The 25469-nt window shown below is 35.9% G+C and overlaps 2 protein-coding genes and 1 long non-coding RNA gene across 4 annotated transcripts in view; 1 reads left to right on the top strand and 2 right to left on the bottom strand.

Annotated features, from left to right (window-relative positions):
• Positions 1 to 383: 383 nt before the first annotated feature.
• Positions 384 to 20567, bottom strand: Bckdhb (Branched chain keto acid dehydrogenase E1 subunit beta). Of its 2 annotated transcripts, XM_076317917.1 has the most exons (8): positions 20384 to 20565; positions 20036 to 20113; positions 19283 to 19485; positions 18945 to 19100; positions 16114 to 16285; positions 13247 to 13392; positions 3972 to 4058; positions 384 to 897 (listed from the first exon to the last, which is right to left on the bottom strand). In XM_076317917.1, exons 1-8 carry the CDS (start codon positions 20523 to 20525, stop codon positions 757 to 759), a joined length of 1125 nt encoding a protein of 374 aa, XP_076174032.1. In that variant the 5' UTR covers positions 20526 to 20565; the 3' UTR covers positions 384 to 756. The 2 variants fall into 2 exon arrangements, with proteins under 2 accessions (XP_076174032.1, XP_076174033.1); XM_076317918.1 differs by lacking the exon at positions 3972 to 4058 and having other exon boundaries at positions 20384 to 20567.
• LOC143149989 (uncharacterized) lies at positions 16827 to 17804 on the bottom strand. The gene is made up of 2 exons (XR_012992914.1): positions 17266 to 17804; positions 16827 to 17108 (listed from the first exon to the last, which is right to left on the bottom strand). It is a non-coding gene; the product is annotated as an uncharacterized LOC143149989 (long non-coding RNA).
• A 1723-nt stretch (positions 20568 to 22290) lies between the features above and the next one.
• Positions 22291 to 25469, top strand: part of Cep290 (Centrosomal protein 290kDa) — a 171917-nt gene continuing 168738 nt past the window's right edge. The window contains exons 1-12 of the mRNA XM_076317921.1: positions 22291 to 22577; positions 22800 to 22884; positions 23024 to 23070; positions 23153 to 23239; positions 23313 to 23448; positions 23531 to 23667; positions 23750 to 23988; positions 24070 to 24202; positions 24271 to 24461; positions 24544 to 24685; positions 24769 to 25000; positions 25246 to 25411. Coding sequence (XP_076174036.1) covers positions 22398 to 22577; positions 22800 to 22884; positions 23024 to 23070; positions 23153 to 23239; positions 23313 to 23448; positions 23531 to 23667; positions 23750 to 23988; positions 24070 to 24202; positions 24271 to 24461; positions 24544 to 24685; positions 24769 to 25000; positions 25246 to 25411 — 1775 coding nt within the window. The 5' untranslated portion in view covers positions 22291 to 22397. The remainder of the gene's footprint in view (positions 22578 to 22799; positions 22885 to 23023; positions 23071 to 23152; positions 23240 to 23312; positions 23449 to 23530; positions 23668 to 23749; positions 23989 to 24069; positions 24203 to 24270; positions 24462 to 24543; positions 24686 to 24768; positions 25001 to 25245; positions 25412 to 25469) is intronic.

Here is a 25469-nt window from a genome sequence, read left to right as displayed (position 1 = left end):
GGTGACGTCAAAACGCTTCGCGGATACATTCTCTTACGTTTTGAGTGATGAGTTAAGCCGTTAAGCAGGAACTCATTTCGCTTTCAATATTTATGTTTATTATCGCGGTAATCACGCGATACACGAATAAATTTTCATACCGGTAACATATGGTTCTCTAAGCGTTTTATAAATAGAAAATCGGTGTGTAACGGGTCACGGGATAAAGCAACGCGTTTCGTGAAATTCAATGCAGAAATTTGAAAAGGATCGACTAGACACGCGAGTGGGTCGTTTCAATAACTACATCTGGATTATTAATTACACCCGTTGTGCTCCGAACAGTTCCAGCAACGATGTTTCCCGAAGATCGTTATTTCTTGATGTACCTATATATCACTGTGTAACATGAACGAATATCGTGTAATTTATTAACAGCGAAAAGACGTATACAGTGGACCGTGAAACTCGATCCTAAGATTACATTCGACCGGTAATATCGAAGAACTAATAATTTAGTTATTGGACGAAAAATAATAGAGTCGACCGAGTCGAAGGCTTCATCGAAGCTTGCGACAGTGTTTTACGAACGAATGAACGATAAGATTGTCCCTGGACCATTCCTCGGGCACGTGACTCAGCGATGGTACATCGGAAATGCCAAAAATCGATGCCGTGTACAATCGTGCTCTTCTCGCGTGGGTGTCTGTGCAGGCAACAGGTCTCCGTCGTATTCCACTGGGCCATGCTCGCAAGTAGAATATCCTCGGATGAATTTCAGTAGTTCAGGACGTTCCTAACAGCCGCGAAGCATCGCCACTTATCGGGCAAGTAAAATTGCTCGAAGACGTGTGGAAAAGGACTGTCCCAACCTGTGACCCTCTGTATCGGTGCTTCTAGGTGCAGGAAACATTCTTCCTATTTTGAACATTTTTTTTCATTGATAATTAAGGACAAAAAATAAATTGTACAGTTAATAAAATTATTCTACGAAAAATTTTCTATTGAGATATATTACGTGCTTCTAAGTGCAGGAAATATTTTTCTTATTTTGAACATTTTTCTCATCGATAATTAAGCACAAGAAATAAATTGTACGGTTAATAAAATTATTCTTCGAAAATTTATTACGCGTTTCACAGGTGCTGGAAACAGATCTACTATATTTTGCAGATTTTTGTCATCAATAATTGAGGACAAAAAATACACGATGTAAATAAAATTATTTTTCGATAATATATTACGTCCTCGAAAGACAATTTAATGCTACATGCGTGTGACTAGTAAATATTAATACATGAAATACAAAAGAATTTTCTTTTTCGATGTATTATATTAATATTCGTGACGAGTAAATCACAAATGCACGTGGCACGCTTATTTAAGAAGGTTGAGAACCACTGACCGCGGATGGAAGGTACCCATTTCTGCCTTGTCGGTATTTCAGAGCAACAAAAATTACAGACGATGTTGAAAATTGATTTATTAGCGCGACGTATCGACTCTCTTCGTAACGTAATAATTCTTCTGTAAAATATCAACGAGAAAGGAATGGTTCACATTTTCCTTCATCTAATAGACTTCTAATTAATACTTTTTCTTCGGTTCTGAACCCGGCCGGTTAAGCACTTGACAGATTTTAAGTATTTACAGATTAAAACACGCGTCACCGTCGTCGTATTTTCAAAGGAGATACGTTATCTGACTTTAGGAAAATTTATGGCTTTCCTGAGGATTAAATGGGGGCCTTGACACAGGGCAAATGGCCGAACGAGCTGGACGTCAGGCGACGGACTAGTGAACTCGAACTCGCGTACAGTACCGTTCATAATTATTTCAGCGATCGTACGCGCCGAGAAAAACAAAAATTATATTTTTCTCGTCTAACGTATTTATTAATATCTATTCTTTAATGAACAATTTTTACTCCGAGCTCAGAATACCTACAAAAGTAAAATACTAATCGAAAGTTGCGGCTATAAAAAAAAAACCTAACCTCAAAACGACTGATTGTAATCAGACTCGTCTCAACGTTTACGATAATAACAAACGCACGTATCTTTATAAATAACGATACGAGTAAACTGTGCGTAAATTTTCCTCAATTTTATAGTTTCGTCACTTGGAATTAGAAAATTCATCCTTCGTCGCGTTATCGTTCGACTAATTATGAACATTTTAGGTTAGGTAAATAAATACGGGTACAATTACTTGAACACTATTATCGAGTTTCGAAGCAACGATTGCTCAACGATATTGCGCATACGTCAAAGTACATCCGATATTGTCCTCGAAAGAGTGCAACTAACCTAACCTTTAGGTTAGGTGTTTCGAATCACGTCGAATGAATTAAAAAAATAATTCACGGTTTTCTTTCGATCGGTGTTTCATTCCCGATACTTAAAAGTGTTAATGAAAACAATGACGCGTGACTCGTTAACATCGACTCACGATTACCAGTTTCGATCGCGCTTATTCAACGCGTGTCAGAAAAAATTGGAAAACCGAAACCGTCGAACGAACAATTTAAATCGCGAATTCGTAGCTATCGCGTTTGCTGATTTAGCGCTAGGACTAAAGTTTTGCAAGCTGTACATGTTTGTACATCTGAACAAGCTGAAGCGTATCGAACCGTCACGAAGTGTGCGCAATGACGTAACAAAAACGCGCGTAATGATATCCTGCCACATACCAACGATGCATTCGACATGCATCCGATGCATTTTCGGCGGCGCGGTATCGTCTACGCGCAACGTGTAAATAATTTCGTAACTGGAATAGTTAGAGTCACGTACGACCATTAGGCATACCAACGCGTCGATAGCCGGATTGAATTATCGTCAACCACGTCAAGTTATTTCGCGTTACACGACATAATTGCCGCGATATTTTCAACATAGTTGTCCCGCGAATGAAATTTCTTCATTCGTGCGAATCGTGCCTCGAACCCGTGGATTCTAACGTTTGAGTGTTCCTCGGTGTTGTTCGCACACATTCGCGATTACACCGTGTCGATAATAATATCGCACGATACAACGTTTTCAAACCGTTTTCTCAAACGCGAGGTGACAAACGCTGAATAAATTTTCGCGTACAAACAACGCTCGACGATCCAAATGCCCGAAATAATGGGAGCGTTTCGAAAACGAATTTCTTCGAATCGCGAGTACCACGAGATTGAAACTATCTCGTAAAGTATCTCGAACACCCGGAATCGTAAAAGCGACGACGTTCGCTATAGTGGGGAGGAGATTTGTGCGCACTTAGGAGGTCAATATTCCACCACCACTATCATTTACGACTCGTACGAGCTCGACAGTGTCTCTCAACTTATTTTTATCGATACGTTAAGAGTTTTATACCGGATAAATTTTTGTTCAACGTGATAAGTAATAAACGTAATAAATTCGGTAAACGATGACTATATAGATGCATTTCAATGAGAATATTAGTTGGAATAATTTATTTAGAGATAATTTATCGTAGAGATAAATAAATTGTCAGTGTGTCATCTACACTGTCAATTTTATTATTTTTTGTTTAAACTGGTCAGTTTAATAATACGTTTAGATGATAATAAAATTGATATCGTAATAAATTTTAGTTTAAGGTAATAAGTAATAAACAATTTCGTAAACGATGACTATATAGATGCATTTCAATGAGAATATTAGTTAGAATAATTTATTTAGAGATAAATAATTTGTCAGTGTATCATTTACACTGTCAATTTTATCACGATGTCGATTTTACTATTTTTTATTCAAACTGGTTAATTTAATAATAAGTTTAAATGTATAAGTAGGGATCTTGACCTTACTAGTGCTCGAAAGCTGTTTTCCAATATAGTGCAACACGAGAATGCTACACTGTATACTAACCAGAATGAACAATGTCACGATATTTAAATTTAAATGAACACGTGTCAAACACCGTGTTAGTTTCCGTTTCAATTGTAAAATCGAATCGTCTTGTGTGAGAAAAATATTTACCTGTACGGTCGAGGCTATTTCTGCTCCAAATCCACACGTCAGTGGTGCTTCGTGTGCGATTATGACGTGGCCTGTTTTCTTCACTGACTACAACATTAGCGATTATTCAATAATTCGCCAAATCGTGGCCCATGTCTCGAAATTCCCAAACGTATAACATACAAATAAATTATATTAACACACCAGGGCATTGATCTTCCGATGAAGATCAATATTCGACGAGTAAATCGGTAAATAATAAAAGATCTACATTGCACGGTACAATTACCACATTCGATTATTTCTATTAATATTCCGAAAGCACGAATCTTGGAAGTCGTAGATAATCCGAACAAGAAAAACAAGTATTTCGGCCAGCATTGGTCAATCTATCACAAAGACAAGTTGCAAACAGTTGTGTAGAAATAATTCTACGAGAACTCTGAATTTTATTAAATATAAAAAAAAATATAAAAAATCGAATTATTTATTCGATGAAAACGAATAAATACCCTACCATTGATTCAACGCAACGGTACAATTTACCATTAAGAATCAAACTTACGAAAACTACTTAAACACAAAACACAAGTTTCGTTCGTTACATCGATCAGTTAAAAAAATGAGAAAAACTCTCCATTCTAAGATTCAAATTATACTATATTTATACTCTATTATATAATAAAAAGAAAGAAAAATATTCACCGGCCCGGAGAACGATAAAATTTCCAGCGCGAATGATAATTGCTCCAACAAGTTGGTCAATCTATCAAGAAGACAAGTTGCAAACAGTTGTGTAGAAATAATTTTATTAAGAACTCTGAATTTGATTAAGTATAAAAAAAGAAAGAAAAAAATAAAACCACGCAAGTGATGAAAACGAATAAATAACCCTACCATTGATTCAACGCAACGGTACTATTTACCATTAAGAATCAAACTTACGAAAACTACTTAAACACAAAACACAAGTTTCGTTCGTTACATCGATCAGTTAAAAAAATGAGAAAAACTCTGCATTCTAAGATTCAATTTATACTCTATTATAAAAAGAAAGAAAACTATTCACCGGCCCGAAGAACAATAAAATTTTGAGCGCGAATAATTGCTCTAAGAAGTAAACGGTCAACGTCTCCGTCGAGACTTGTTTCGTGTTCCCGGGGATGTACACTTAGCAATAATTCGAATAGAGACGTGTCCGGTGGCTGACAGTGGGAATGTCAACAAAGTGTGTTTTCTTCTTAGCATCGGGGCGATACGTTCCGCGATACGGTGTACGTAGCCGTTAACAAGCGTCGTGAAATAACACTCACGCTTGTAAAATAAGAACTAAAAAGTTTATGGCCGCCCCTATACGGTCCTAGACTCGTGTTAATCTCAATCTGGAACGCGACGAGTGCCACGCTCGATGTACGAACACGTGTCACGGAGGGTAATTCGTCGAACAAACGAACCGTGCCACGGATCAATTCGTGAATGATTTACGCGCCGTCCCATGCGAACGGGCATAATAATAATTTATAAACGGCCCGACGCTAAGCGATGCATTAATATAGCGTACCGAACCGATCGTTCCGCGGCGACTATCGAAACCGAGAACTCGGCTCGCGCTGCTCGACGTTAGAAACGAGCGACCGGTGGCCTGTAATTAAGACACGTAGGCGCGGCTCGCGTCTGTGTACACGTACCGTTGTAAATCATTAGGAACGGCGACTCGATAGTACGCATGACTGTCCGCCGCATACAGGTTTCTGTGACATTTCAGATTTCAGCTGACCTTCCACGCAACTTTCAGAAGTTACGGTCACCCGCCGCGATTCGCCCTTCTTCGATCCCTTACGCCACTGACGCGTGCAACCGCGCGTGCACCGGTGCAACGACTTTTAACGCGCTACGTCCAACCTCTGACAAAGCGATCGGGCACCGATTCGACAGGTGTACGAACGATGCGTCGATCGGAGAAATTATACTATATTATATATAGACGATTGTCCTGGGTCAGGAAAAGAAAAGAAATGGTACGTTCGAAAATGTGTTGAATTGTTGGATTGTGTAGATTGTGTACCATCTTGTGTATGGTAGATTGTGTGCAGAGGGAATGGTGAATGAAAAAAATGAGATAAGTGTGAAGTAATTTGTACGTTATGAGAAACATCACACCTGTGGGAGAAATGTGCATAATTGCAGAGTGTTGAATTTAATTTGGTAAAGGAAAATAGGTTGGATTGTAAATAAGAAAATTGGCATTAGTGTTTTTGAAAAATTGAATGTTTGCAGATTTGTAGAGTAAGATTGAAATTTGAATGATACAATTTTCAATGAATTTGAAAAAAGTAATCGTTCTGTTCATCGATATCGTTAGATAGTTTGCAGTATGATTTTCTTTTTTTTTTTTTTTTAATGCTGGGAACGAAAGATTAACGAACATGTATTCTACATTTTTAAACTGGCAATAAACGATACGTTGAACACGGGTCAAGCACGATTTAAATTTTCAAGGATGGACGAAATTAACAACTACACACGGTGTTATCTGTCTTCGTGACTTCCTTACGATGCACGCGATAAGAAATGTTAACGTTTCACGCGGAATGTGTCCAGTTTGAATGTTTAGTTTATTTATGTATACATAGCTCGGACATTTGTACGTAAAATGAAAACTTTCGTACGTGAAATGAACATTTTTTTATTCGACACGATTGCGGTTTAAACGACACCGTCGTTTATAGAGGCGAAAATACAATAAAGATAGTATGGCTGTAAAGGCTCAAGGTTACGTTGATTTGTAAAGCGACATTAAAAGCATACGAAATTTCGAAGAAAAACCAACGTCTGTAAAAACAAAAAATTCGTAGAAAAACCGCATTGCATCAGACGTCAACGAAATGGGAATGCCTATGTTGCACCAATGTGATTAATATTTGCGGATGATTCATATGTCTCACACCAGTTGCAAGAATTGTCGTAATCTTTATTCTCCGGCAATCTTCATAATAGTTACATCTGTAATAATCTCGATTATCTTCCAACGAAGAGAAAACGTGAATTAAAAAACTTATTGCGTTTCAATTCCAATAATACCAATATTATCCACAGAATGATAAATATTCAAATAAATGATCAATTCTAAACTTACAATAAATTCCACCCAATAACTATTATTTTAATTCCACCACTAATATTCTCTGTTTTCCTTGCAAACAAAATTTCTTTTTATATTTACATATACAATACTATATTTATAGACAGAAAAAAAATTCATTACACAATTTGACCGACCTTTCATAATTTTTGCCATAAAAATATTCTATAGTCTCTTCTCTAATTTTTCTCATATTTTTTGCTTGAAAATTATCAATCATTCTTTTACCAGAAAAATATATATTCTTTTACCAAATGGCCACTTTCCATATTCTATGTAACAACGATACAAGATATTGAAAAACGAACTCCGTGAAATAAAAATGTCGATCGTGGTCGTTTGAAAATCAACTTTATCCGACGACTGGTCAACAACCTCTCCGCGATTATCGTTTTTCAAGATCAGGATGTTTCATAATCCGACAGCATCCAGGATCTCCGTTTCGAAGAAATCGCGACGGACTTTCCACTTCGACGACGATTTTGCCGCGAGTGTATGTTCAATGAACATCATCGGCTCGGCGAATCCGCGAGCGTATCGAAATTACGCGAAACGGGTTTCCAATTACGCTCACCACTTCATGCGCGCGTTGCACCGGTGCAACGTTACGTCGTGTATGCCTGCGAGTGCATACCGTACAATCGGCATATCATTAAGCGGCTAAAGATCGATTAGCATAAATCAGCGCGATATTAGTGTCCACGGCAATCCTCGGGTATCGTAATTCGGACGAGTGAATGTTTGCGTTTCGTTTGCTTTTTCGAACAACGACGCGACAGCTGTCTAACATTCAGGTATGCAAGAATTCGATAATAACGCCGAGCAAGGTACGAATACGTGTAAAGGGCTCGCTGTGATCAGAAGCATTGATTTCGATGTGTACATTGAAATATAAATTGGAAAATATGATTTCGAATTTGAATATATTTCAGATACTTTGTTCTCGTAGATTCTTTTTGGTAAAGGTAGAATGGTAACGAAGCTTAGATTTTTAGTGTGAATATTAAAATATAAATTGGAAATTTTTATTTCGAATTTGAATATATTTTAGACACTTTCTTCTCGTAGTCCTTTTTGGTAAAGGTAGAATGGTAACGAAGCATAGACTTTTAGTGTGAATATTAAAATATAAATTGGAAAATTTGATTTCGAATTTGAATATATTTCAGACACTTTGTTTTCGTAGATTCTTTTTGGTAAAAGTAGAATGGTAACGAAGCTTACATTTTTAGTGTGAATATTAAAATATAAATTGGAAATTTTGATTTCGAATTTGAATATATTTTAGACACTTTCTTCTCGTAGTCCTTTTTGGTAAAGGTAGAATGGTAACGAAGCATAGACTTTTAGTGTGAATATTAAAATATAAATTGGAAATTTTGATTTCGAATTTGAATATATTTTAGATACTTTCTTCTCGTAGTTCTTTTTGGTAAAGGTGGAATGGTAACGAAGCATAGATTTTTAGTGTGAATATTAAAATGTAAATTGAAAAATTTGATTTCGAATTTGAATATATTTCAGACACTTTCTTCTCGTAGTTCTTTTTGGTAAAGGTGGAATGGTAACGAAGCATAGATTTTTAGTGTGAATATTAAAATATAAATTGAGAAAATTTGAATTTGAATATTGATACAATCCAGATACTTTATTCTTGGAATACTTTTTTGGTCAATGTAATATTTATCACTGTGTTGAGAGAATTTTTTTTATATTATTAGCTTTGAAGACACGGACGTGAATAAATTTGGCGAAGATGGTACAAGAAGATGGCTTCTTTATGAACGGTCATTATTGTTCGTGTATCTGTATATAAATATTTTCTTCGAGTACAATATGCAGACTTATGAAATTACTCGACGTGTGGATTATACGTTTCCTTTTCCGTTTGCGCTAAAAAGAGTTGCAAAGTGTCCTTAATTCCCATTTATACATGTATCTCTTTAATGTTTCGTATTTGCAAGTTATGTTCAGTCCTCGACCGTAATAACGAGGAGTTATTCTGTTCTGATGCTTCTTTCTTTCTTTCTTTCTTTCTTTTTTTCTCTCTTATTAATTTTTTCATTGAAATTTTTTGTCCACGCAGATGAAGAGTTAATACCATTTAACCTTTTTTCGTTCTTACGTGGCACGCGTATGGAGTAATTTGTTGGGAGAATTGTGAAATAGTAGGTTTAAATGTTAAATAATGTCAATTCTTAGCGGTTTCGATTGTGAAAGATCAGGACGCCTTTGGATACGATAATTATTAAAAGGGTACAAAAAGATGATCAAATTGACGTATTTTACGAAATCAGTTCCTAAATGGCAATTACTCGTCAAAGTGTTAGTCTCTTTACAAAACATTACTCGCAAAGCCATCGACGAAAGTAACTAATCTATGGAATACCTAACGAATTAAATTATTTACCTCTACTGTCTATACATAGAAGAGAGCCCTCGTAATGATCTAAACGAAGAATGGTATTCTCTGCACACATTATTTTCACAAAATTATTTCAGATCACTTCGTTGACCAATGACGACTAAAACACTTTTACTTAAAATGCCTACAATTAAACCGAGTAGTGTTAATGTATTTTTTGAAATTTTATTACAGTGCTACAAGTCACTCGGTTAGCCAAAATAAATCAATAATATATTAAATTTAAGTAATTCTGTTAAATTAAATGACATTTTATCTGCACGATGTCCCTGATCACCTTGTCAATTAATACACTGTAAAATATGTTCCAACAGTGTGATCAAGGTTCGTGGACAACCGAAACAAATTGAAATTATTTTAACCAAGTAACAAATTTCACATTCCTACGTATTTTTATTATTTTATTTCAGACCGGCAACTCGGCGACGAAACGACTCCTGATACTATTATTATTTGTTCTTAAACATTGTAAAATAAAAATAAAAAATACAAAATAGAGAGAGAGAGAGAAAAGAAAAATACATAAATAAAGTGTCAACGAAAGAACTAGTAACCGTACGATGTTATAAACAATATAAAAAATTAACAAATTACCGACTCCTTTCCTACAAAATTATTATCTTCCGATTTGTCTTTTAAAAACATGCAACGAAGCTAAGAAGTATCTATACAATCTGTATCGAGGTTACTCGAGTCACTAATAATGCGATTAATCGTCGATAATAAATTAATCGTCGAATCATCGATGAAGCAAATAGAAAAGAAAGAATCGTTTAATCGTTTATTTGAACGAAAAATGAAACGAGGGATCGAGATATCGAACGATCGGCTAATCCAAAGAAGAGAGAGAGAGATAATGAGACCGCGGACGATCGATACGAATTATCCGCGTCCGTGGATATTTCGCAAATAAAAATGGCCAAGCGCGCGTTTATCTGCATTTCATAATTACATTTTGTAACGCTCGGGGCGAGCTGAACTTTTTCCACGAATTTCGAAAGTCGCGCCGATGATGTTTTGAAACCGACACAGAAAAGAAAGCCGCGCGGTGCAATTAGAGGTTCGTTAAAAAAAAATAAATCGTAAACCCTTTTTTCTCTTTCTTTTTTTTTTTTTTTTTTTTTTTCGTCGGGATACATTTCCACGAGCACGTTGTTTCGTCACCGTAATTTATTATTCCGATACACCGTGCCATCGTTCCCGCAGCATTGGTAACGGGAGCGTTGCTCTCTTCTCTCTCAGTTCGCCAAACGTCGTTACTGAAATTGTTCAAGTGTAACACCGTTTCGGGAAAATCTATTACCAGCGAGAAGAATTTTGATTATCGGTACCCGGTTGTCACCCTGATCCTTTACGCTTATTTATTTATTTCTACGCGCGTGAATGGCGAGATGAAAATGCAAAAAAGAAAAGAAAATAGTACCGGTACTTTAAGCGTTAATTCGTTTTAATTCGAAAGGAATAAAGCACAACGAAAAGTATGGTTGTCGAGATAAAAAATTTACTAAAAGAAAGGGAAAACTTGACGAGGAGCGTTCTTATAAAGAGACTCGAATAAAAAGAAAGTGAAATACAACGAAGATGGTGTGAGTCGATCTATGGAAAGAGTGACTGTTAATTGTTATTTAATCTCGACAAGCAAGAATTTTTATCACCGATGTCTCCTATCTGTGCAATCTATGAGTACGGAATTGAAAATGATCATTTTCGTACGAGAAACAGTAACGTAGAAATAGAAAAGAAATTGGTAATGACAGTGGCTCGACTCGTATGGACTAATAGAAATTGAAATATAATTAATGAAAAATTAGATGAATTGTATAATTGAAGCGCTTGAAGTAATCGTAAGAAATTTATATTCCACGGTCCACGGTTGTAATAAACACGTAGGCAAACATTTGAGTAGAACTGCAATTTGATCATGTGCAATATTGATCGTGTGCAACTTGATCGTGTGCAATATTGCAGTGAAAGTAGCAGTGATCTACAATGAAGCTGGGCATCATAGTAGACTTCGCAACACCGGTTGAAGGTTCAAACCAAGCGATAAATTCGTGCAAGTCGATCGATTTCCTTTTTGTAACAACTATCAATTTGCACATTTTGATTTAGCTTTGGATTAAATAATCTCGTATCGAAAACGATTGAACATGAAATTGAAAACTTTACACAGGGTGTTCATTGACAGACTGAACGATATAAAATCTTGTTGAAATGTTTCATAATTTTGTATCATTTTATTTTGAAATATTATCAATAGAATTTCTTTTAGCATTATGCGTGAAAATCACCAAATAAAATAAATTGAAAATGAATAAGTTACGATTTTTTCAAACTGTTTGGTCTTTCAGTGGTCGTTCTGTATAACTGTAAAAAATTGCTCGAATCGGCAAACAATCTATGAATTTAATTCTATTGTTCTTTCGTAATGTATTATTCTTCTATCAACGGTGACAGAACAAAGTAGTTATTAGAGGTATGAACATTTCTGCGGCAATCACTGTGGAAGTCCTCGATGTGCAACATTGGATTGACCTCAGACCTTAAAGTTACCTGGAGATTATGGCACGGACAAATTATAGTCCCCATACGAGTGGCGAGAGGTACCTCTTTCTCATAAAAAGTATTTAACCGGTTGACATTAATTTAAATATTCCAAGAAGCGAGGGATACCGCTGCGGCAACATTTCTTTGCGTGGAATTTATTTTTCAAATCCCACGAACGATTTAATTAACTTCGGTAATCTTCGGGTTCGACAGTAACGGTCAATTTAAATAAACTGCTGCTAGATAAATCTGTAGCAGGGAAGTTAACGGAAAGACCTCCTGTTACATCAATAAAAATGAATTTACGTTTCAATCCGGTTAAAGGTTCTTCCCAGACATCTTTTATTCATGGAAGTAACAATAAAGAAATATAAATGGAACAGACGAGGTGTTTTATACATAACGATGAAATAATGTCCTCGTCTTGCGTGATCCTTGCGTTGTTAAGCAACTTCTTTAAAAAAAATTCACCAAAAGAAATTAAAACCATGGTAAAAACTCAAATACCTCAGTTGACGAAGAAGACACGGAATTCTTAAATATATAAGAAACTTAAATATTAAAAATGTTTCTCGTCTCTATCGAATAAATAAAATTTGTCACGCAAAAAAAATTTCTCTACTTCCCATCAGTTCGGATACGAGAGATTCTACAGTTACAATTCCCACTCGAAATTAAATTCAACCATCACCCACCAAAAAATCAAAAACACATCTAAAAAAAACTGTCCCGTATCCACGAAAAGAAAATTACTTCGTTAATAATATCAGATCTCCGAACCACACTATCGACACCTCTCGCGAATGAAACTTTTCATCCGATCGTTAAAAATGTACGCTATCGAACAATCTACCACGCGATTGCACTTCCCCAAACCTGTAAATAAACGTACGTTCACCTTCTCGGCGTGTTTCGCAAGAAAACTGAAATTCACTTCTCCCTGTGAATTAATCGCACAATTAAAATGCTACGACTGTTCTGCTTATCTGTCTCCTTTTCTCTCTCTTTCTCTCTATTACTCCTTCTTTGTCTCTTTCTCTCTCTCCCACTCGGTTCACTCCGCGAAGGACACGGGCCCACGTAATACGCTTAAACGTAACAGCCGCGCTTAAACGTAATGCATGCACGCGATCCGGTTGCATTAACGCATGAAAACGGAGCAAATTATAATGACGAAATTACCTTGCAAACGAGTTCCGCGTCCCAAGGTAGGATAGAAACGAGGTCTATCACCTCGCAGGACACGTCGAGCTTCTCCTGGACGAGATCGGCCACCTCCAGTAGTACGTGCACCTGAGTGCCCCAGCCCACGAGTGTCACCGCATCACCTGCGTGATAGAAACGCGTGCTTGTATAGGTGTGCACGCTCGTTTCACCTTACGCGTGTACCGCGATTACGGGCGTGCTTGTGCCTCCCTGGTCCCTCCCCCTGTCCCCTCCCCGGCTACCCCCACCCCAGCGACCCAGCGTATCCTGTTTCAGGACCGGTCATCGCGTGCACTGTTCTACCGATTGGATAATGAAAGGACGATTACGACCGATAAATATTATATTCTCGAATGACGAACCGTGCGGCTCGCGCGTTAAATATACGACAAGTACCACGGACGGGCCGTGACACTGTTTAAACACCCGACAGTTGAATTATTGATACGCCGAACGCGGTGTAATTGGTGGACCACCTACCAGTTATCGCTTAATCGCTCGTTAGGGTCTAACGGGAGGTCCGATACCAGGGTTGAGATATGTAAACGGTGCTACCGGACCAAATTCGAGCCAGTGAATGATACGAACGGTGATCGAGGAGTACCGATCTTTCGAACGCTTTTTGGGACACGTCTGGGTCTTTTCGGACCCGGACTGGGATTTCACTCGATTGTACCGTTAACGTAAGTTTCTTTGGGAGTTGAGAAAGGTACGATGAAATGATAGAAGTGTCCTATTCGAAGCATTTGTGCGAAGTTGAATTAACGTAGTTTTTTTGTATGGATTGGGTGCAAGATAGACCCCTTTCTGATTTTTTTTAAAGAAACTTTGAAAATGGGTGGTAAGTAGGTGAATCTACAGAATTGAAATCTAAGAATATTTATAGCCAATGTTAGACTAGACTTTGATGTGTCTCATTTGGACTATAAGACTTATCTTGATCTTGGAAATAAAATTTTATATTACTGAATAAGGCATCAATTGCAAAGCACTTAGTTTCTAACGTAATCCTATAGGACGTGAATTCTACTTTATCTTTCAGAAAAGGGATCAAGATCTTGATCTTAGAAATAAAATTTTATAATAAAGAACCAGGCACCAATTGGAAAGCACTCAGTTTCTAATGTAACCCTATAAAAGGTGAATTCTATTTCACCCTACCAGAAAAGAGATCGTTTCTCAATTTGCACGTCGATCGATTAATAATTAAACCAGAGGATAAACTGAGCTCGTAGAATTGAAATCTAGCAATACCTGTGAAGTCAATGTTAGGTCAGACTTTGTTGCACCGAAGGAATACACTCGGTGATTATTAATAACCGCGAAAGAAATATTTATAATTAAAAACAGGGTATCGATTGGAGAGGATTTGGTTTCTCGATAAACTCGTGATAAATTATCCGACGATTGACGACTCTTGATTAACTCGAATAAATCACACGCGAGATCTCATCTCCGAAATCACTCGAAGTTGAACGCAAACATTTTCGTTTGCATATTGATAACCGACTATCACCCTCGAAACCGACCGAATCGGTGTTTACGAGCGCGTAACGAATTATTTACACGGTTAATTAACGATCGGTAAACGACGTTGTAAATTTCGTGGCTGGTTCGCCACCAACGACGAACCTGTGAAAGCTCGACGATGACGCTCGGTAAAAGTAGTCGCAGTGAACGTGGAAGAAGATTGATCTACGCGAGCAGGATGCTCGGAGCGTCGAGGTTAGCGATGGGAATGATACGAAACGAATGGTACCGATACCGGCTCGTAAATAATAATTTAACACCGATCAATATCGAACGGTATCGTTGCACGTTCGATGCTTCCTCAAAAGTATCGTTACGTTTGTAAATTTACAATTGGTGCATTTTCGTTGCTCGTTGTGTGTACAACGTACGAATCGTTAACCCGTTTACAAGATTCTATAGTTACGAAGGAATGGAAATTCATATTGCATCAGCATCGCATCGATACTCGTGATTATTAAATTACAAACTCCAATGTGATACCGTGACGCAGTTAATGAATAATTCACTCCGACTTGTTGCTGTATATAGTACGGCAAAACCGAAAATGATCTCGAATCGCATACATCTCAAACATTTAAGAAAGTAAAAGGACTCACTTTCAAACCATTATATCACGATATTGCCCAATTTGGAGAACTGCATAGTTTAATATCGTGCAAAGAATTTCCTTATGAATGCAATTGCTTCATACCGATTAAATTTGCCTCTCTTTCTTTTATTTTAGATACATACAGTCTCCACTATCGCTTCGTTTCTCAACCATTTGTTATTGCTAATACCGGTCAATTTTTGTTGAAAATTTCTTTAACTTAGATAGTCACAAATGGCTGAAAAATCACGCGTTAGAAGGAACATCCTATACGTAACTACCTAACCCATTCTCATCATATTTAAATGCCACACGGTAACGCTAATAATTAGACTCGTTAATTAGACAGAGAACACAGCATTTTAAAAAATCGTACAAAATTAAATAATGAATACATTGCATTCATATTTGTACAGACTATTGCCATAACAAGAACAGATTACTACTGCTACTACAACATATTATATATTGCATTCATATTTATACAGACTACTACTACAACAATGAGAGTCGATTTCCTTTTCCTCCATTTTCTATTTTAAAACGTGACGAACTCGGCTCGTCATATGATTCGAATGGGTTAAGTATTCGAGTATCAAATTACTCGAGTATCGTCGATACCCTAATCGTATCAGTCCCATCGCTAGTCCAGACGACGTGATTACGCCGGGCACGAAGTGAAACCTATCCCGGGATCCCGTAGATCTTCCTGAACGCCTACCTTCTCTCACAACCTCAGCCTTGCCGATCTCGATCGTGTAACGAGACGTTGGCACGTTGTCGATCGCTGTGCGGTACAATATTTTTGGCTCGAACATGATGCAGGGATCCGGCTCCTCTATGCAGCTCAACAAAAGACCTTTCGCCTGTCTCGCTCCGCGGGGCATAACGATCTGAAAAGGACGTTCGGTTACATTTCATTGCACTTTTCCACGTTCGCGCGATTACGCTCGACAATTCACTTAATCGACATAAGAATAATATCGATAATACGTGTTCGTTACGCAATCGATACAAAGAGAAATAAAATTTAAACGCTTACGGTTACTCTCGAACATTTCCGGCTTCTTGGACGATTACCGTCCGCCATTTTCTTTTTTCTATATTATTTGACTATATTATTGTACTGCTTTCAAAGTTAGGTTAATGTACACATTTTTGTATCGAATGTTTTGTTCGAATAAAAGATAACCAATAGAAGGAACGCACGGTAATTTATTAGATCGAGCGGTTATATTCTTTTCTCGTTCATTGAGAAACATTTAGTTTTGTAATTTTTATCTAACATTTAATGAATGGAATGGTGTTTATCTTTTATTCGAAACTTTTATCTAGATATTTCCTAACCTGTTTTAATTGCCCACACACTTTGAATTTGTTAGCGAGACGTAATAATTGTTGAAATAGAAATGTTTAAAATTGTTACAATCGTGATACATTTTCACGCGTGTTTCTTATTTATTTATTTAGCGAAAATTACCAAAAATATGATAAAGCTTTAAATATGTATATAAAATATTTCCGCGATACACCTGATGCACTCTCGCGATACACATGTCGCGGTATATGGGTTAGGAAACATCGATCTAAATCAAAATATTGCTCATCTCTGTACCGAACGTATTATCTTTACTTTTATACCGTAACTTTTTATTTTCCTTTCCGTTTTCCTCTTTTCTTCGCTTCATACTGCATTCTATAATGTATACAACATTGCTACAATAAAGATGTATCATTATTATTATTTAACCTTGCAAAAACCACGATTACATAGCAGCTAAAATATTCATACGAAAAGAGTGTATAAGGATTCGTTGCTGCATTTTATTACGGTCCAGAAGTATACGCGAAAGAGTGAAGACGAATGGGATACCTTGGGAGAAATATGAGAGCCTTCGCTTCGGTTAATGAAGTCCAAAGTTTGGTGAAAACAGCTGCAAGCGTTCGTTGTTCTCGGCACGATCGATGAACAATGTGTAGGTACGTTTCGTTACGTTTCATCTTTGTTTTCCAGCCAGGTATATTGTATCGAGAAGCGCGCGATCTTTTAGCTTCAGGAAATGTCGACGCGATGTTGCGCGCCGCTGTTCATTTAATCGAGATGTATAGTGTCGGTATAGTGGCGCGTCAGTGTACGATGGAAACTTTCTTCATGCATACGTAGAGTACATGTGTCGTACAATATTCATGGAATCTCTTCCAGAAAGTTAAGAGCCAACGACTATAGCTAACACGCACCAGCGCGAAGGATATCCTTGAGCATAGAAATTCGCTTGCGATACTTATACAAGTATTTACATTTCGCGTTTACTCGTCGATAACCTATTTCGCGGTCACCTAATCCAGTAATATATCGACGAACAGTGCACGATCTGAAGGGTTTACGTTTGCAAGCAGTTTGAAGAAGTATCGGCGGCAATGGAAAATTATAAAATAGAAGAATTGTAGCGAATTATCCAGAACGTCCCATCGTACACAATGCTGCTTCTACTTTGACGTATCCGCACTAACGGTTTCTTTCCGATTCGCGATAGTGCACTCATCTGTCGGAGAATAGAAGAAATATGGGCTATCGACGCAAGATAATGGAATAATTACTAACCCTTGTAAGAAAGCAATTTATTTACCGAGAAACATCGAAAAAATTTTAGAAAAAATATTAGAAACGAAGTGTCAATATTTTTAGCTGTTATTACTCGAGACGTAAATTTTTCTCCATTTCCGATTCTATTTTGACGAACGTATTCTTGAGATTTAAGTGGTAAAAAGAATGCAACTTCCGTTAGTGTTTGCTATTGGTTAAATGTATTTTTCGTGGATAATAATATTCTGGTAATTAAAATTATTGCTTTAAAAATATTAATAAATTGAACAAGTAATTGTAATTGACATTTTGTTTTAAAATTAAAAGAGAATTAAAATATTTCATAAAACGAATTTTTTATATTATTCAATCGACTAGAATGTTCCAGCCAATCAGCGTTCCGGTCCACACATTAACCCTTGTAAACCCCGTAGTTATTTAGCAAAACGCGGTTTCTTTTCGCACGAGAAGTGTCGTGAAAGGATGTGTCATAATTTCGTGTTATTTTTACAAGAATTTCGAGTGTGTGAGTGTTGAATGACATCGCAAACATCCTATTTCTGTGACGGCTGCACTCGTTTACTTCGATTTGCCTGAATTTCCCACTGGTAAGAACATAATTCTCAATTTTCATTTCGACACTCGTGCGTCAGTGGAATCCACTGTTTCACGGTTGACAAATATGTGACTTTTATTCCGAAAACCTTAAAGAAATCTTTAATTTATTGAACACGCGCTCTATAGTTACTCTTTAGACATTAAAATATCAAAAAAATAGAATATTTCAAATTTTCATTCGCAAACAAATGAAATTTCCATTGCTAATTTCACAATTCGTAAATAATTCATTCTTATGGCACGTATGGAATATATTTCGCGTTTGCTGTTTGGTTTTTACGAATTATCTTAATTTCGGTTCTACAATAACGAGAAATAAGTACTCTGAAACAACTATTTGTATAACACACCTTCAAACCCGGTGTATGCGCGAAATATGCTTCTGGACTTTGAGAATGATAAAGGGCGCCATGGCCGACAGCTCCACATGGTGTTCGAATTGTTAATTTACCACAGTCGAATTCTCCGCCGCTTCTATATCTTAACTTGGCTGCTTCATTTACCAGCTGCGGGTAAGAAATAAAAGTTAGCATAGCTTATTGTTTCACCACGGAGAAATTTCCACTGATGTGAAATAAGACATTCGATGAAATTGTGAAACAATTCCACGTATACAAATTAGAACATTTCTATTAAATTACATACTGTTCGTTGAGCAAAAATAAATTCTGTTTGGAATGTTAATTACCTGATCGAAAGCAGGAAATATGTAATCCGCGAATTGAATTTCTGCGATCGCTGTTACACCAGCAGTAGCTAAGCCAATTCCGAATCCGGCGATTCCTTGTTCGCAAAGAGGCGTGTTGAATACTCGATCTCGACCAAATTCTTTTTGAAGATCAACCGTGCAACGAAACACACCACCAAAGGCCACGTCTTCGCCAAATATTACTAATCGTGAGAAATAATTATTTAGATAACATATACAATCAATGTGAACAAAAATTAAGTTTTCATTAATAGTCAAATTAAACAATACACCTATATAAAATACTACCATTACCATACTGTGTATTATAAGTCTGGTAACACGAGAAACGAAGTTTTTCTTGTGGAAGAAATAGATTATAAAAAATGTGAAATATTCACATATGAATAGTTTATATATTGTTTAAAATTTATGCGTTACCTTACTTTCTTGATAATGAAATCGTTTCGAATGAAGTAACATGTACTTATGAATATCACATACTCTGAAATATATAGTAATACCATGTATTACAATGAATATATAATTATTTTTCGAAGATAAGATACAATGTTATTTGTGTTTTCGTCAGAACGTTTTCGCAATTGCAAAACGTTTTATAACGTTTCCATTGGGTAATCTAATCAACAATCGGTTATTTCAATAATTTTTACGGACAAATATTATTTATGTTCTCCGGGTCGTCTATTTATCTTTAATCCAGATATTAGATTAGGAAACTATTATTATTACCTGCATCGGGATCGTCCTTTAACGCGATTCGTAGTCCTTGGTTTATCGCTTGATACATATTCACCTTTTCAGTCTCAACTGCAATATGAAACATTATTACATCAAGTTTCATTTATCCTCACTCGATACATCACGACCCTGCGAACATTGTCTGATCTTGGACAATGCATTGACAAAGACCAGCTCTGCATCTAAATCTTTTTATCCAGAGCATAATCTTGTTCGAGGAACACAACGTTACCTTCAACGTGTAATTATGTACCTATCGAGTCGCCCTTCGTTACCACCGCACATTTTCTAATCGAGTGCAACGACATCGCGATTAAAATGATAAATTCTCACACTTACCGGAAGTATCCGTGCTATTATCCGCATAATACGTGAAATGTATGCACCTGACATTTCCATACCGCGCGTATTTATCCACGGAATTCAATGCTAGAGACGCACCAGCGTTCAGGAACCGCGTACACAATTTACTGAATATCATCGTCGATGAACGTTGCTCGTAAAAGCGCGACGACACTGAGGGCTTCTTATCTTTTAATAGTTATTTACATACAATACGGTATGAAAAAATGTCCGAGCACCCATGCTCGACCTAACTTGAATTTCGTAAACAGCCTTCATTAAGATACAAGCGTCATTGCGTATATAGTTTACACATGATTAAAGAAACGCTACGAGAGTTTTTATGTGTCCCTGATGATACATGCTTTCCACGTTCCTTTTAACAAGCTACCTATCATGGTCCGTATAATTCTAATTCTTTTGAAGGTTATCTAATTATATTTCTTTCTCGCACTATGAGGCAGTGATTTATTTATTCTGTAAGAACAACACGTAAATGTGTTACGTGTATCGGAAAGGAAGATATATAGTTTTACGTGTATAATTTTTAATATATTTTCAAGAAGTTGTCCAATCACTTTCCAGCTACGTTAAGTAATTCGATTCAACGGAAAATTCAAATACGGTCGAGTGTACCGAAGTTCGTTGACTTGTTACTAATTCAGAGTAGATTTAAATCACAGAGGAAGTAGTTGTAGATATCAGGAACAAAATATAAAAATATTTTATCTCATGGGAGTGACGTCATACGATCTGAAATACCGACCTCACGGAATGGTTGACCTCGTTGTTCTGGAGCGACCTCTTCCTTTAAGTGTAGCGAATTTAGCATACGCAAACAACCGCTGCAGTAGATAAATGTAGTGTACCTATCGATCTTAGAAAGTATCGTAACAATAAGTTTCATTTAGTTTAGGATTTATTCTTTAACCCCTATTGTGTAATGTGTATCTTATATTTTATGAGAAGAATGACGAAACAAGAGTTTAAACTTTCATATCTCACACGAATTGTGAAATTAGCCGTAGTTGGCCCTAAGTGGTCACAAAAATATTCTAATTTTTTTATGAACTAATATAGCCAAATTTATTATTAATAATATACTTATATATTTATATTTAACAAAAGATTTCATTCGTACGTATAAATAGAGTTTTTTTTATTTCATTCGAAGCAAATTCGACGAGTGTATTTTTAATGATCAATAAAACAGATTTGATTGCAATGTAGATTTCAAGAATAAGAGAAATATCATTCTTTGGTCGGCATGTTATCTAATGTAAACAAAGAATCAAAGTCAAGTCAAAGAAACGTGATACGTTTCAACATTGGTCAACAGAGATAAGATAATGGAAACAGCTTATACGAGGTATGGACAAAACAGTGAGGTTCCGAACGTACGGGCAGAACAACAAAGGGATTAATAGGAACATATGTAGAATAGAGGTCTTTGAATTAAACTACCTGGAGAAAGGAGAATAGAACACGATGCATTTACCAATTTTTCTTATATCTTCTTGTTTGATACGGTCTGATAGTATTAGGAATACAGAATGGCAGTAGAGGTCTCTTTAGCAAGGGCAGTAAAACATTGAAGCAAGAGGGATAGATATCAATGTTCGTCAATTTAAATTAATTAAATTATCTCGTTGCCATTAATTTATACATTTTTCTACATTTTTTTGCAAAAATCTTTTGTAAAAGCAAGCATAGAGGTTGATAAAATATATCTCGTCTGTGATTATTACATCTTAATTCTGTGAAGATATGTATATTTATTTTTGAAGATTTAAATTATAATTTTAGAATTTGATTTCTAAAGAACAGTAATGGAATTTAAACTTTTAAATTATGTATTTTGGATTTTTAAGTTTATCAAATTGTCCGTTAGATGTCAGTGCTTGTATTCACAACAAAGTTACCATGGTAACTGCGAGAAGCGTCACTCGTAAACATCAAACAGATCAGTCGATTGGTAATAGTGAGGTTAATTAGTGACAATTCCTAAAAAATGGGTCGCACCGATTGGGAACGAATATTATCTATAGATCCATCATCATTAACGGATGATGATATGGAGGATCTTTACCCTGCTATGATTAGTTGCGATGTTGATGAAATTAATAACCTACATAACCTACGAGTTCTAATGAAACTCTCTCAAGAAATACTACAATACAAAGACAATCAAGTAAAAATAACTATTCTATATTTTTGGTGTTACGAATTATTATTAATAGAATGTTTCTATTGTTATCTATGTAATGGTTGTTTAATAAAAGAAAATATACTTTTTAATTGTTCTACGATCAAACATTTCCATTTTGACATTGTGAAGTATTTTAATAGATAATTCAGAATTTGTATCAAGGAATGAAATAATATGTTATTCTACAAATAATTTTCTCAATAGGTAGAGTCATTACTCTTAGAATGTGGTAAATTAAAAGAAACTATGTCTTCATTAAAACCTGAGCCTGCTAAACGTAAAAAGAAAGGTAAAAAATGTATGCTGTTTTTGAAATAAACTTTAGCATCGAGTCATTTATTCATAGAGTACTTAGCTGTTCTATTAGACAATTTTACTTGTCAAGTATAAGACTATTAAAAGAATTACTTATATATTTCATATCGTAGATTGGGATACATCTGGTAAAGAACATGAAACCGGTGATATGTCTAAAGTAAGATAAACAATGAATTCTTTAATTTTAATACATACATATTTATATCACTGACAAAGCTAATTAGATCTATCATTTCAAGCATTTGGATGTATCGGAAAGCATTGATTATAATGATGAATTACAAGGAAAAAATAAAAAGATTAAAATTCTTATGACAGAACTAGAGGTAAGATCAGGTAGAAATAAAGCATCATTGAAATGGTTTGTTTATATATCGGTATGTTTGCATAATTCTTTAGAATATAGAAAAGGATAATGTAATTTTAAAAGAGCAATTAACAACATTATCGCAAGAAATGGAAGATGCAACGGAAAAGATGAACGAAATGACAGGAGACTTATCTTCTGCTCAGACTAAATTCATAGAAAGCAAAGGTTATAATATAAAATATTTTATTTGCTTATATCTTTAATGTATGTGATTTCACAATTACATTGAAAGGGTCTCTGCTTTCAGAAAAAATATCGTATTTAGAACGTGAAAATGCTGCGCTAATTGCTCAAATTGAGGAAGTAAATGCTCAGCAAATAGATAGGGATAAAGTAATAGATGACTTTGGTGCAGCGATTGACACTAGAATTAACGAATGGAAGGTACCTGTAACAGTAATTTACATCTCTTTCAAAGGATGTCGTTAAATTCTTCGTACATTTCATTGTATCAAAAATTTATTAGGTAATATTGGACAAAAAAGATGCCGAAATAGAACGTCTACGAGAAAATTTGTCACAGTCGATTATGCAGTCTATGGTATCTGTTAAAGAGCAGAATAGATCTGAAATTATTCATTTAAATGAAGAATTAGAACTTCGCGATAAAATTATAACTGAATTGAAAACAAAGCTTTCTGAGGCTGTAGTTGAAATTAATGAAAGTGCCACTCACATAGAAAAGTTAAAAACAGATGCACAAAAGTATGTACATCATTATTAATAACGAATAAAGATACTGTAGCAGATTTTGATTTATCGATGTTTTGTTAACATTTCATGTAGGATTGGGAAGAATGGCAAAAAGAAAGAGCATAAAGATCTGCTAAAAAAATTGCAAGATGCAAACGAGCAAATATCAAATTTGCAAATTAAATTGACAGAGGCAGAAGAAGATGCTGAATTAAGAACCAGTAAAGTCAGTTTAACGTACATTTTCTGTTTAATAAATATGATTTCAATTCTTAACAACTTGTTTTCATTCAGTTGTGTGAGGTATTAGCGACATTGGGAAAATATGAGGATGAGAATCAAGGGCTGACAGATGCACTTAACGAAATAAAAATATTACAAGCTGATCAGAAGGATAAAAGCGGGCACATAAAAGATTTAATTAATGTCGTTAACAAACTGGAAATGTTAAATTCGTATCAAGAAATGGAAATCATAGCGCTTAGGTAATTATACATTCATTCTTCCCGTCGTCCACTGAAATTAAAAAAAAAAAAAAAAAATAAATGCTGATAATATAAAATCTAGAGAAAAGCTGGGAATTCCAGAAGACGAATCAGTTTCGGTACAGAGTGTTTTAGAAAAACGTAAAAAGGAAGCAAAGAAATTAGAAGGACTAATGCAACAAAATAGAATATTGGTCGAAGAAAATTTGGAAATGAAATCGGACGTAAGAAGGAGACATTTATACGCGCCGGATTTTTATCGATTAACCAACACGAAAGTCTTTCATTAACCGTGCACGTTTTTTAGATAAGGGTATTAAAATACAAACTGACTAAAACTTCGAAAGTGTTAGACTTCTCGGACAGCGCTGCAAACGGCAGTACTGAATTTTTACATTCTACTAAATTGTCAGAAACTGAACTTCAATCCTTGTATCCTAATGTGATCATGCAACAGGACATGCAAGTAGTCTTGGAAGAGAACGAAGCTCTCAGAACGGGCATGCATGAAATATTGGACAGTATACGTAATCAAGACGGTGAATTTTCGCTAATTTTAATGGTACTTTAACGATGCACTGACTTTTTCCTTCTATTCACGCAAGGATACAATCCGACGCTCTTTATTTTCAATCTATCCTTAACACACACAAGAACTGTAAAACATCACGTATATATTAACCACGTTCACGAACAATTAGATCGACTGCAAGAGATCCTCGGTAAATTTCATATCGTAGCATCTATAAACGGCTCGTGTGTACTTAACTGTTTGATATCTCAGGTAAAAGCACGGTGGAAGTACAGTCTAGCACGTTAGAAAGATTGTTAGAAGCTTTAGATGTGAGACATTTGGCTGGCTGGTACCACCCGGCGATGAGAATGCAGGAACATCTGAACGTTGTGCAGGGCAGTAACGCCGAATTGAGGGGGCAGCTTAAACAATTAAGGTACACTTACGGTGTTGGTATCGGATCGAGCGAGAGACACGAATCGAAAGTCTAAGAT

This window comes from Ptiloglossa arizonensis, chromosome 8 (assembly GCF_051014685.1).
Source record: "Ptiloglossa arizonensis isolate GNS036 chromosome 8, iyPtiAriz1_principal, whole genome shotgun sequence".
Lineage (NCBI taxonomy): Eukaryota > Metazoa > Arthropoda > Insecta > Hymenoptera > Colletidae > Ptiloglossa > Ptiloglossa arizonensis.
This window is presented reverse-complemented; position numbering and strand designations above follow the sequence as displayed.